The 14,389-nt window shown below is 36.6% G+C and overlaps 1 protein-coding gene across 1 annotated transcript; it reads right to left on the bottom strand.

Moving 5' to 3' along the window:
* Positions 1-632: 632 nt before the first annotated feature.
* LOC144645426 (syntaxin-7-like) lies at positions 633-14,385 on the bottom strand. The gene is made up of 12 exons (XM_078505005.1): positions 14,307-14,385; positions 13,160-13,219; positions 12,464-12,541; positions 11,397-11,466; positions 11,205-11,301; positions 9,890-9,967; positions 9,694-9,765; positions 7,227-7,273; positions 6,979-7,066; positions 6,477-6,549; positions 5,371-5,453; positions 633-3,509 (listed from the first exon to the last, which is right to left on the bottom strand). The coding sequence occupies exons 2-12, from the start codon at positions 13,194-13,196 to the stop codon at positions 3,417-3,419; spliced, it is 816 nt and encodes a 271-aa protein (XP_078361131.1). The 5' UTR covers positions 13,197-13,219; positions 14,307-14,385; the 3' UTR covers positions 633-3,416.
* Between the last annotated feature and the right edge of the window lie 4 nt (positions 14,386-14,389).

Raw genomic sequence — 14,389 nt, 5'->3', positions numbered from 1 at the left:
TATCTTTCTAAGAGATGGAGTACTTGATCGTCTCTTCTACTGAACGACGATCGGTAGAATTTTGGTCAAGCTACGCAAGGGTGTACCTCATTGACAGGGCGGCCCGATGAGCGAGAACACAAGTTTTTGAAAAAAAAATCCTCTAGGAGTAAATGGATACACTTAATCCTTAGAGCATCACTTGTTAGCTGCTACTTTTAAGACGCTCTTGGGCATGTGTACTCCATGAAACTCAGTGTAATTTCAAAGTTACTGAAATGACGAAAGAGAGATGGGGGAGAGGGGGGCGATCAGAGGTAAAGACAAGCATTAAGCATTGCACTGAGAAAAAGAAATCATTACTCATAACATGACGAAGACCATTAATAGAGAATTGTTGCAGGAATCTTTGCAGGGATTCTTGTGTCATTCTGTCTCCAGTTGTTTATGGATACAAGATTATAGGAAAACTAACAAACGAACAAACAAAATAAGGGCTGCTTGTCATTGGCCAATCTCAGTGTTAAAGCGTTTACCTTGCCATTGCCAATCGATTTTACCGATAATAATTCTCTCTCGTGTTTAGTTTTGCCACAAAACAGGGCAATCAAGAAACCACACAACAATGCCTTTGAGTCCACGTTTACACAATGTTATGAAACCCCAAGTTTATTTAATCATCTACCATGTAAATTATTTAACTTTATCCACTACCAATAACATACAGTGGGCAGAATTATGGCAAGACTCGCTCATTCTCACAAAAAGAAGGTATTCTTTTCTTCAAACGTTGAGCACTGTATTAGCCTTGCCGTTTCTGACACGAGTACGTTTCTACTTGTTATAACAACAATGGCTTGCAAAATCTATATTTACAGAATGTCCCTCTTGAAAGTCTTGCAATCACATTTCTCTTCATAGTGTATTTCACACGATAGAATAAAAGGACCGGACTTATCCGTTTTCTTCATTTTACAAAAATCGACCCTAGATAAGAGGGCAAACACTAATTAACTTGGGTTGGTATGGTGATCCTCTTAGCTATGTTCTGTTAACTTCTGTTTTAGTTGAGTAAGGTGATTCTTTGTCTTAATATTAATTGATCTAGCTTACACTCTTTTTATTTTATAAGAATCTAGTTGATAAGAATATCAAGGCTGAAATTGGTGAATTTTTAAGAATATTTTTAGAATAATTTTGAAAAGAATATAATTTTTCATTTTTTTAATATTGTAAGTTGTCCACAGTGATCGCACTTTATCACTGCGCAAACAACTGCGTCAAAGACAGTTACTGTCTTTCACGCAGTTGATACAAAATCAGGTATTTTCATTTCCGTCACTGTATCTATGCGAGGAACGCTTTTTTTAATGCCAAAACGGCCTTGCTGGCTGCAACGAAAAGTGATGGAACAGGTGCATGATGTAGCACGATACAGATCTGGACGCTAAACACTTGTAATTGATTACCCAATACTTGCTAAAACGGAAATGTCAAACGGTATTTTCTTAGAATTTTCATAACAATATTTTCAGCCTAAAATCGGCAGAAAAATAAGAATATTTAGCCTGGGTCGGAAAAACTGTATTCTTATAAAAAAAAAAAAGAGTGTAGTTCGTAAAGAGTGATCGTCCAATAACAGTTCTTTCCAGAACTACTCTCACCCGGACGACATTATACGAACTCTTGAAACTCCTGGGTTCAAACTATTTACTATGATCTACCTTAAGTAATTTAAGAAAAAACAAGCTAAGACGATAGTCTTTTACTCGGGGGACGTAATAACCTTCTAAAAGAGTAAATGATTTCCCATACTACTGTTACTGTATAACAATAAGTTCTATTGGGTTAAATCTAGGATTGCATCCAATCACAAAATATTCTAGTGAAATTGGCAAATTTAACCATTGTATTGATACGATAATGATAATTACGAAATCACAAACTGTTTACTTTTCATGTAAGCATTAACAACATAAATTTTAAGCAATTATAACGACAACTTAAACGAGTTGAGTGGGTGAGACAGGATAGAAACTGGAATAGCGCGGTTTTCACTGGAGTGTTGAAAGTAATTTGCGTTTGCTTTGGTTTTGCATTACTACGCTTAGTGATTGGTTTAAAAATCTCGCGCCACTTCCTTAACCAATCAGAAGTAAAACCAAAAACAATCGTGACTCGCTTGCGCACGTTTTCGCGCGCTTCGTGTCTGCGACATGTATTTGCTTCGAGTTTTGATTGGCTGACTGGATTGTCTGTGTCCTTTGTGATTGGCCAGAGTAATTACTTTGGTTTTGGTGTTACTACACTCATAGACAATTGAAAACTGCTCTAATAACAGCAACGAAAGGCACTTAACAAGCTTCAATCCGGTCTCATTTTCCACATACATGTCTGTTAAGCATCATAATCAATACTGTATTTGCCTAACTGTACGTTATATTATATAATAACCTGAATTCTACGCACAGTTTGATTGGTTATTACTTATGATCTATTAGAGTACAGACGCATAGATGACGTCACGCGGTGGTGTGACTCGCGCGCGTGACCAGAGTTTATAGTCAAAATCAGAGTTTTATTATATATAAAACAAATAGATTCAATTTTGCTGTGAGTCTGTTCAGTTATAGATCACAGAAGACGTCAAAAATGTGGTAAGAACAACAGTGACCCACTTGCCTAGCGGCTCGTGGGCCACTTTTTTTGTTCTTACCACATTTTGACGTCATCTGTGATCTATAACTGAACAGACCCACGGCAAAATGGAATCTATTTGTTAACTAGACATTACATGAAATGTCTGTATTAGGTAAACTAACTGTATAAAATTCTAGCTGCTATACGTTTCTCTCTTTTATAATACCAGAGGTTGAAACCTGATAGACCTACATAAGAAATAGAAAATATTTTTTCTTTCAATTTTTATTTTTAAAAGAAATAGAAAACATTTACAAGTGCAAACTCGGAAGGTAGGTGAGCCCAGGTTTACACTCAAGTTCTTCCAAACAGCAGTTTTCTATTTCTTTTATACACATGTAAAATGCAGGCAGGTTTAAACGTACCATGGTGCTGTAACTATGTTAACACCTAGCCTACCATTCATTGACCTTCTGTTTTTAACAATATTATTTTATAATCAATGTTTTTATAAATCATTATACCAAACAACTAGGCATCTCGAAACCGTTAGTCACAATTTGAGGAAAAACAAGTTAAACAATTGAAACTGGGTGAAACAGAAACTTAGACACTGATTCCCAAAAGTTTCCAGACAAGGGCTTTCACATTATGTTTGGTTTGATAAATCTTAGATACCTTTAAAAAAATTACTGTGCTTTTCACAACTAGAAATTAATGAAGCAAAATATTTTCTATTTCCTCAACAAAATATCTTGACCTCTAAAGCCCTAAAGCCTTATCCTAACATAAATTTACTACTTTACTGAGAAATAAATGATAAGACCCAGTGCAGCGGCAACAACAACTAACACCACTAGAATGCAACACATCTTCTTCCTTGCTGCTTTCTAAAATAATAAAAATTGATCAGCACATTCAAAAGTTCTGGGATACTCAAAAAATAGTATTGCAGCTATAGTCCTCTGCCTGCATTGCATGCCTATGATCCTGGTGATTTTTCAAAACCCTGACTTCAGATCTGGGACCCTTTACTCAGATATTCAGGGCAACAAAACACAGCATCGTCTCTAAATTAAGGTGGCTCATAATGGTTTAGATATTCCGGTCTTTGGCATTCTATTGTAGCTATAACAATAAGGTTTAAATATTAGTACAACTTTGTAAAGGTTTTACCAATGAGCAAGTTGCCATGGTAACGTCAAAGTGGTCAAAGATACCAAAATTTTGGCCGTTTGTGGCTAATAACTTAAAAACTAGATGGTGAACATTTTTGTTTTTCATATACTTTTGTCTAATGGACAAAAACAATGTAACAATTTTTAAAAAAATTCTGTAGGTGGAGTTCAGAGCCACCTTAAATTTATGAAAAAATAACGTAGCTTCGAAACCTATCTACAGAATTTTTTAAAAATTTGCAATACTGTTGACTTTGTTGGTGAGAAGAAAATATATCAAAAGCAAGAAATTTCACCAAGTAGTTTTTGAGTTATTGGCCTCAAAAGGTCCAAAATAGGGTATCTTTGACCTAAACATTATTTAATATATAGAGGATATTACATGTTGCACGGAGATGAAATTTATCTTCAGTGTTCAATCGATATCTCACGAGTGAGCGCAGCGACGAGTGGGATATTGATGAACACGAGAAGATAAATTTCATATCTCCAAGCAACCACCACTGTAATATTCTGTTTATTATATAAACCTACTAATTACGATGTTTTTGACGATTTTCCGAGATTTCCGACCATTTTCCGAAGATTTCCGAAGATTTTCAAAATGTTGTCCGAAGGTGTACGAATGTTTCCGAACATTTTCCAACTTTTCCGAAATTTCCGAGATATCCGAAGATTGCCGAAGATTGCCGAGGAAGATCCGAGGATGTTTCGACTTAATATCGATTTTCTTTGGCTCATTAAGCATTGAAACAGGGCAAACTTGCCAGAAAATGTTTCGAAATGATATCTTCACATGTGAAAATAACATGTTATTTCCACGTGTGAAGATATGATTTTTTCTCGAAAGATTTCCTGGTATTTCACTAATGTTTATATAATAAATAGGTAGCAATGATTGAACGGGGTTGAATGGTGGTAAGGGGCCCTGGTGGAGTGCACTGGGGCCACCAGGTGCACTTCGCAAATGCCAGGAAATGCCCACCGTGTCATAGGCTCTGCCACCAAGTCGGCTGTCGCATGTCCTTGTCATAACCCTGGTAATGCAGTTGTACTGCAGCTGAGCGACAACGGCAAAAGGCGGGTATCCGGCGCCTTTCAAATAACGGGATATTGTGGCTAAGGGAAGGACACCCTGACAGAAAACCCTGGTCCTCCAGGTTGGGGGTTGGGCATGGGGCCAATCCCCCCATCCCGTAAAAGGTATTGATTACGGAAAACCGGAAATTCTAATAAGCAGTGTTACATGGGGAGCAGCACAACCACTTGCCTGACTCCAAATGATTTTTCGGCCCTTTGCCCACTTAGGGCTTTGGACATAAGTCAAGTAAGTCAATGATTGAACACCAAAAATGGGCATGCCTGATTGTGACTTTTGAAATTCTGACTATAACGAGCCACCTCAAACTATTTTCTTGGTACACATTACCTAGTTCCATAGGTGTTCAATGCATGCAGAGACCTACAGCTATGTATGGTGTACACTAACATTCCTCTACATGTATTGAACTGTTGGCAAGGTTTGCATGCCTATAATGCCAATACAAATAAAAATTACAAGAAATGACAGTACCTGGTAATTACTAGCTTTTTGCAACTGAACATTTGCATCCTCCACATGGACTGCAGCGTTATCTACATTTGCCTCAATACTATCTGTTAAATAAAATAGAATCAGGATGGCTTATCTTGTAATGTGCACATACCGTAAATGATCTAATAAATGCCCGGGGCATCTATTAAATTTTTGGGGTCCTAGGGGAGGCATTAAATAGATATGAGGCATTTATTGGAGAGAGGCATTTATTTCACTTTAACTGTAACAACGTCAACAAAACAAATTAGGATACAAAACAGAGTTTGTGTGTAGGAAACTAATCTCATCTGCGCTAATGCAAAGCCTAGAGATGTCGTTCATTTTTCGATATCGACGTTTTCATCGTCATCGAGGTCAACCATGTTGGCGTTTTTGGGCTCGTCGATGTTCGAGTCAAGCAAGAAACTAACCATATTGGGTGATTTTACTATATGGAGCATTTCGGTAATCCTTGTTTTTTGAGGTGATTCTTACGTATTCTTACGTATTCTATTAGAAACGGGGCGTTTATTAGAGAGGGGCGTCTAAAACAAACTTTACACTTCAGGGGAGGCATTGAGAGTGGGTGTTTATTAGATCATTTACGGTAAACAAACTTCAGGTTGAAGATATGAGTCCAAGGTACTTCTAAAATATAACATGTCATCAAGCAGTTTGAATTTGGAGACAAGAACAGAGGAAAAATGTGGGAAACAGTTGGCTGTCAGACAGTGACCAACACAAATTTGTCCATGTCTGATGAATCAAAGATAATCAGATTTCTTATTTATCAATGGTCCTTTTAGGAAATACTAGAACCATATTTCGGCATCTAGCCAACTTGGACAATGATGCTTTTGTGTGCCTTTAAAATTATATTTTGCATCCCAGTTATAAAATGGTATAAGACAGGTTATAAGTAATTTTTGTACTCTCTGCCTTAGTGTAGAAACTTGTAAACCACATTATTTTATTTTTGTCAAAACAGAATGGTGATGTGTTATCTACGTTAGGTGGTGGCGTTTGTTTGCAAGGTGCTGTAACAAACTTTTCCTATACTACAAGCTACATAGAAACAAATGAAACAAAAGATCATACTGTACCTATCACGTCACCCTGCTCATAAACCATAGTGGCAAGATCTCGGAAAATCTCATTGACACCAACAATATCAGACTAGATGGGTAAAAGCAGTGAAAATGTAATTACAAGCATGAAAACAATTGTGGAAATAGCAACAGTGTCTATACTAGGAAAAAGACCATCATTCTTTACTTTGTAGCATTAAAAGTTAATATATATATATAATTATATTGAAAAGAAAGTTTCATATTGCAGCAGAAGTATGTTTTGGGAAGATTATTGTGTACATGCACTCTGAAATGGTCATTTTCATACTCACTTCTCTCTTTAATCTTCAGTTGATGTTTGTTAAATACACAGTTACAAAACATTTTACTAATAGAAACAATAAAAAATTGAACTTATGCCTTATAATGAGATCATATCTTTACAGAATTGAATCTTAAGCAACACTGGCCATCAGTAGTGAACCAGCAATACCGGGGGTAAAAGAGGGGGGGGGGGTGCGTTTTTGTCACATACCTCAAGTTGCCTAATGGCCCTTTCCCTCTCTTCAATCAATTCTATTGAGACTTCTTCTTCTGCTTGTACTTGGATTCCACCACCAGTTCTACATAGGAAGATAATTAATTAATTAATTTTACATTGGTTTTTAACAGTCATGGCCAATAAACTGGACCACAGAACAAACTAGTCACAAGGAAACAATGAGCAAGTGAGGCCTATTTTCACATATCACCGGTAAACTGAAACAGACTAAACATTAATACCTGTCGTGAGCTGCCAAACTATGCTCATCAGTAAAGCCACCCATTGGCTGCAAAACATTAAATTATATTGATTCAATTATACTGGCACTGACTAATTTACTAATAAAAATAATAAGGAAGAATGCTGCAAAAACAAATAAAAAGGGTTAGTGCAACATACAAATTTATAACTGAAATGTTCAAGGAATTGCGCACGCTATGATTGGTCGGTTTGACTTCATTATAGCCTATTAATAAAGCATGTGGCTTACATCACCGGCATGCTTAACTTGAGTTATATAATGCATGCGGCTCACGTCACCAGTTTGAGCATGCGCAATTTCTTAACATTTTATAAAATAAATAAAAAACTTTCCACTCCTGCATTGTTGAGTTATATAAAAGCACTTGGGAATTTTTAACAACACTCGAAAAGTGCGAAAAGCACTCAGCTTCTCTACCCACTTCTCTTGTGTTCTGAATTCCCGCAGTGCTCGAAATTAGCGGTTTTCCGGTCGTCCGAGACGACTAAACGTGCGTTCGGGCAACCAGTTTTTAAGGAAAATTAAGGCCTGGTTGCCCGAGAAAAGACCGCCGCGCAACCCAAGAAATTACATTACCGTGAACACCCAACAGAATAAACCAAAGAAGTAATAAATTTAAAACACAAAAATAGCTCTCTTCTAATCGATTGAATCCACCACAATTCTTAGAAAAAGGAAATCAAATGTTGAAACAGTTAATTGGAAGTTTGTCAAGTTCAATAAAGCTGGGATAAGCTTGCTGAGTTGTCTTCCAAACACGTACAGAACTCATAGAAATATTTTGGTGCACGTGTGTTGAAAGTAACTAATTAATTAGGCATGCAGATTTGCATGACAATTGACTTCAAAATTCACAGCATCTTGGCGCTTTTGAATGCATTTCTTGCTTTCATCTTGAGTGAAATTCAATTCTGAGCAAAGTTTAATTCAAGTTTCTTTCATATTTCAATCTATAGTTTAGAATTGGTGTCTGTTTTAAGTGAACAGATTTGTGACTCACGTGTAATCTGAGACGTATCTTGTCTGGCTGTTGTCTGAGAATAATTTATATTTAGCTGTTTTGAGTTTGGCGTGTTTTGCGTGCGAAGGGAGTAATAAAATTACTATACCGCTTCTGAAAGTACTAAAAAGTATTCTCATTAACGTTTAAAGTAAGTGAAAATGCTGTGTTCATTTCTTATTAAGGAATTCTACAGTTTTGTTTAGGATGAGCTGTTTCACACCGTTATGAATTGTAAAATAAATGTTACCGTTTCATGGCCTGAGAACAAAAATTTTAACCAAAATTTTTAAACAAAAAACGGACAACCAGGCCCTCAGCAGGACAACCAAACTCAGGGGTTAGGTTGTCCAGCATTTTCCATAAGGACAACCTGGATTTTTTTCTAATTTCGAGCACTGTTCCCGCCTGCTTATATAACTCAAGAAAGCACTCAGATGCGTTTTTTTTATTTCTTTATCAAATATTAAATGGTTAATACATTCTGGATAATTTGAGAGTACCAGATGGACTTCAGAAACAGCCGGAGGTCTGTTTGTCTGCTCCTCAACTTTAAGCTATGTTACTCTCAAAGCAACATCTCTTTTTTAGAACAATAAAAATGACTTCTAGCAAATGATTGGGGAAAATAAAGCTCGCTGTGAAGGATTACTGTCTCCCATACAGGTGGACAGAGAAGCAATAAACCGTACCATTGCATGCCATGAAAATTGGAGTTTTACAGCAGTAGCCTTTTCAGTCATCACCCTCTAAAAAGTCTATTACATATTTACCTTATACCTGCCAACTCTCACGCCTTAAGCATCAGTCTCATGCCTACGAGTTGAAAACTACAATCTCACACCAACTCACGCTTACGAACCAATTTCTCATGCCTAGTCAAAAAATGTGAGTTATCACAACCATAAATGGCACACTTTCCAAAAATATGTGAACTCAAACCAATGTGAGAAACGAAAACTCAATACCCGATTCCCTCTATAGCGCGCGCCTGCAGGGAATCACGGTAGTTGTATTCATCAAATCTTGCGCGAGACTTAGCAACATGCATTGTTGCTAAGTCTCGCGCATGAATTCATGAATACAACTACCGTGATTCCCTGCAGGCGCGCGCTATAGAGGGAATCGGCTATTTAAACTGAGTTAATGACAATACTTTCCCCGAAATCTCAGAGTTTTGACAAGAAAAGCATTAAGAATGTGGTCGTGTTTAGCAAAACATGTCCTGGGACTGTGTTCAGGATATGTTCGGAACATCTTCGGAATACTTTGGACATCTTCGGAAATGGTCGTGTCATCTACAGAAATCCTAGCACTCTCAGGATAAAAATCTCACGCCTTTGACCCAGAAAAAGTTGGCAGGTATATTACCTATTTAGTACGAAACTCAGAAACGAGTTATTTGGTTATGTCTTGTATATTAATATTATGACTGTACACTTACACTTGGAGTTGGCATTCCTGCAGACATGGATCTGGCCCGTGAGACAGATTCTTTCTCTTTCTCAGCTGCAATCTGTTTAGAGCAGGTAAAAAAAAAACTGATTCAAGAACTGGAAATGCAATGTTCCGTCAATTGTGCAGATTAATTAAATTATCATTTAGATCTTCAGTGGATTTTTATCAAGACTCTTACTCACCCGCTGAACTTTCTGAAAGCTGTTCAATGCTGTAGTAAAGTTGTCTGCTAGCTTTTCCACTTGTATTTTTCTTTGACGCTGTATACGAAAAAAAGAGTAACATTCATGTGGTGGTTCTTGCTATCTTTTTTGGATAAATATTTATAAAATGAGTTTTTAATTAGGGTTGCCGCAAAATAAACACCATCCCAAAACATGTTGCTATAGTCCTTCTTCACACGGGTCTATCTATTTCTGGAGTGTTTTTTTAATTTCTTTATTGAAATTTGTGCCATTATCAACTCTAAAATGCACCCTTTGCACTTGTTAACTGTGATAGGTGACACTTTGTAGTTAATAACTGTAAAATGCATCTGTCATGATTTAATATAATCTTGTAACTTACGGTTAATAGTCTTTAAATCCACGATTGATAACCATGCTCTACAAATAATAATCATGAAACCCCAGACTATAAAATAGATTTAGCCAAGCCTAAAAGCGGAGCTCCCCGGTAATTTACTTTGCCCTTTATTTAATATCTGAAGTCACTGACCGTAGGCATAAAATATAAATAATGAGCCCGCAATCCAACAGAAAAAAAAAACATTTTTCGGTCAGAGGTCAACTTTATAAAAACGCGTTACCTCGATGAGTTATACACCTGAGCCCGCGATATGATCACGTGATACTGGTCAGCGGATACCTTGTACTGACAGCTGTCAATAGATCATAACGTGGATGCCCAGTAACAAATAGGTGAGGGTTTATCTATTTCTGAAGTGCGCGACACCGTACGTACGTACGCGCCCGCGAGCCATGCCGCTAGCCACGATGACCACGAAAACTCAAGTTCATGGTTTTCCTATTTCTGTGAATTTTCTATGGGTATGGGGCTCCGCTCTGCGGCCCTTCGGGCCGCTGTGGAGCTCCGCCAATAACTGCGTTTGACAGCAAATGTAGTTATTTAGTGTAGCTACCAATCTTTGCTCCAAAAGATTATTGAAGACCAAATCTCACTTGACAAGCCGACATTACGGAAAAAAATTTCAAACTTAAGAACTACTTAACAAGGGGCTTCTTGTGAGATATATGTTACGGAGCCGAACTTTTGGTGTCACTGTGACAATGTTTCCATAGAGCTAGATTATTAATCGTGACAGACACATTTCACAGTTATTAACTACAAAATGTTGCCTTTCATAATTAATAAGTGCAAAGGGTGCGTTCTAGAGTTAATAATCGCGCCAAGTTTCACTCCAGAAATAAAAAAAATTACTCCAGAAATAGATTGACCCCTGTTATTACTATTTATAATAATAAATACATTACATACTCTATCGGAAGGTAAATCTCCAAACAGATGAGGCAGCTGCTTCAAGTAGGAGTGAGTTTCCTTGGCAAGTCTTTGTGTAGCCTGTTCTGTTTGTTGTCTAAAATAACAACATTGTAGCATTCATTTATAAATAAACACTATTACAGAGATTTCAAGTCAGAGAAAACTGATTAAAGTGCTGTCATAACTTACAGTTTGCTGTGCAGCTGTGATTTATCCTCTGAGGTGCCAAGCTTATCCACAAGCTTTTGAATTGTGGCCACTGTTGATTCAAACAAGCAGCAAATTACATCATAGCAGGAAGTGGTACATGGCTATGTTATACATTGTAAGGCTTGAGGGGTTTTGTTGTTTGTCTGGAATTTCTGGGAAGCTAGATTGGACGCTATGTATTAATAATAGCAGAAACCCATAAGGGTTGAAACGTGTAACGGGCGCACAGCGATTGAATATTCATTTTCCTAAGTACCATATTTGGAAAGACGAAGAATTTGTACGCGAATGCTTTATACACGTAATGACACGCGCTGCAACATAATTTTTGGTTTTGCGGTAAGTTGCTTGAATTTCAGCCTAAATGTCGTAAATTTCTTACAGAAACTGAAGAAATTCATTTAGTATATCGAAGCGGAGTTCTCCAGAATACTTCATGAAGATGAAACAGGAAAATTTAACCAAAATTTAACTTTACATTTATTCAACAAAGCTTGTTCAAAAACAAGATTACGCCATAGAGCGTGAGCTAGCGTGCGCTGTGAATTTAATCCAAATAAAGTGATTTTTATTGGTTAAATGTATCTCTCAATTTTCCAAATATGGTAGTTAGTGTAAATGAATGTGCAAATGCTTTGTACAATGCGAATCATAGGGAGTTACATGTTTCAACTTGTCAACTGGTCACCTCCAACAACCAATTATTTTAGTGGCAAGTCTTCTTGCTCTCCATAAGTTTACTGGGTACACGCTTTGGTGGCATAGCTTGAAAAAAGCACTGAAAAATAGCTGGTCTGTTACAAAATTTATTTAACGAAGGCAGTGAACCAAGATATGTCCACTGTAATCAAATGAAAACAAAATGATTTTTATAACTACTGGTCTGAATGTCCACAATTTTAATCTCAATTTAACTGAGTGTCAACTTATTGAACACCATCTATGAGAAAAACTTTTATCAACAGGTACCACTTGCCATGCAAGTGTGCACTCTATAATAGAGAATAAACTTGATGAAAAGCACTGAGTGTGTTTAACTATCATACCATTTTTGTTGATTGCTTGAATATTATTACTAACACAGCCACAAAGTCTGTTATACTCCGAGGCACCACCTTTTGATGCTAAAAAACAAAATACAAAGTAATTATCTTTTACTGACAAAAATCATACACATTCCATGAACCAAATATTTATCAATAATTTAAAATCTTAATAAATTCTGTAGTTCCGAAATAGATTCTACATCACTCTGAGAAAACAGATTGAAGGACATACATATTGAGAAGTTTTTAATTGTAAGTCAAAAATACACTGAATAAGTTAGGCTTGATTTCCAGCTGCTTTGCAAAAACGGTTGAAAGTTTAGCCTATGAATAAGTGAAAAGCTTTGTATGTTGAATTGATAAAAAAAAAAAAAAACTGACAGAAGCTTCAATTTGCTGTGCAGTTCTTAGAAATATCCATACCCACACAGGTAAAATTGGAAACTGAGGGGGAGGGTGGTTTTCAGATGCCAAAATGTTAAGAGGAAAGTATGAAGCAAAACTAGAATTTCTATAGGGGTGGGAGGGTTCAAACCAAAACTCCTCCAATGGGGGGGTTTTTTTTTAAGCCCCCCCCCCCCCTTACCCCCCCTCTCCAATGGAGGGGAATGGATATTTTGTAGAATAACAGACTGTAACACAATATAATTATGTTGTTAAAAACAGAGGTCTAACTGCAAAGAAACATTACATTACCTGTGCTGGAGTTTGCAGAGTATTCACCAAAGGACATGGCGTACGTTCGACTTCTAAAGCCTACAAAATAAAGAGTACAAAACAAAATGGTTTTTAATTAGCTGTTTACTAGATGGCTACCAAAATTACTTTCTACTGACAATCGAACAAAGCTACCATGGTTTTTATCTACTGACAATAAAATGTCAGCATACATGTACATAAAATTGTTTCCATCTTTGAAACTCATTCTTGCTCCCCCTCTTATAACCCTCTCCAATTGCTAACAAAAATATTCTAATTATACTTCAAAGCAATATATCCTTTATCAGAGGCATTACTGTCCCCCAATTATATGAACTCATGCAAGTGACGACTGATAAATTCAAACATATGTCTATTGTCATTTTGACGTGATTCCATTGTCACTAAGCTACACGTAAGTGAGGGTGTCTTGATTTCCTGGCAATAAAGTGATGTTTCTACCACGCCCTATACTAATTTCTGCAAAACCCCTATAGAGCACCCAACTCCAATAGGGGTAGCCACTTAATGAGAGTTCAACTGTATTTACAAGCTCAGACCCAGATTATAACTGGATTTTTTGGTACATGTACTATACAACATGCTACATGGCCTGGACAATTTAATAAATTGATCCTGAAGATGCCAGTACTCTTATTAATTTATTCTACCTTAATGCAGACACAAGATAGACCAAACTCTCTGTTATGGCTAGCTAAATATAATATTAAAGCCATTTGGGTCTCTCCCGGCCCCTCAAGTTTATTTAATATAACGTGACATCACCTAATTCACTCAATTTGAAGGTGCTGTACACTACAAATTCCATACACGACCTTGATCTCTATTTGAAAAGCTAAATGTTTACTAAATTACGACGTTATCGATACATTTAGCGTTTTGCAAGTTCACATTTTAGAACATGTTTTCTTCTAAGGAACATTTGATATTCAATAAGCAGATGAAGTGTAAGCTTAGATATCAATTCCGCTTTTTGAAACGTCAAAGAAGTGTACCATTTTATCATGACAACATTCGGTATAAAAAACCGCAAAATACACCATTTATACCACATATGAAGCCCTAAATAAGAAAAATTAACTAACTTTATCAATTTGATCTTAAGAATTGTAAGATTTCTCACCTTAAACCTTGCAAAATCACTCAATTTTAGTATTGGATCTCTGACACAAAATCAATCGTTTTGAAATGACTCACCTACTATTT

Source organism: Oculina patagonica, chromosome 3 (assembly GCF_052425735.1).
Source record: "Oculina patagonica isolate OP01 chromosome 3, crgOcupat, whole genome shotgun sequence".
NCBI lineage: Eukaryota > Metazoa > Cnidaria > Anthozoa > Scleractinia > Oculinidae > Oculina > Oculina patagonica.
Note: the sequence above shows the minus strand (reverse complement) of the source record. Positions and strands in the feature narration are given on the sequence as shown.

What these genes read in the sequence shown, in the direction of transcription:
- LOC144645426 (XM_078505005.1), bottom strand. Translation starts at nt 13,196, where the DNA reads ATGTCCTTTGGTGAATACTCTGCAAACTCCAGCACAG. An exon ending in CTCTGCAAACTCCAGCACAG is followed by an intron (nt 12,542 to 13,159) that starts GTAATGTAATGT and finishes TTTGTTTTTTAG; the next exon opens with CATCAAAAGGTGGTGCCTCG. An exon ending in AGTTTGGCAGCTCACGACAG is followed by an intron (nt 7,067 to 7,226) that starts GTATTAATGTTT and finishes CTTCCTATGTAG; the next exon opens with AACTGGTGGTGGAATCCAAG.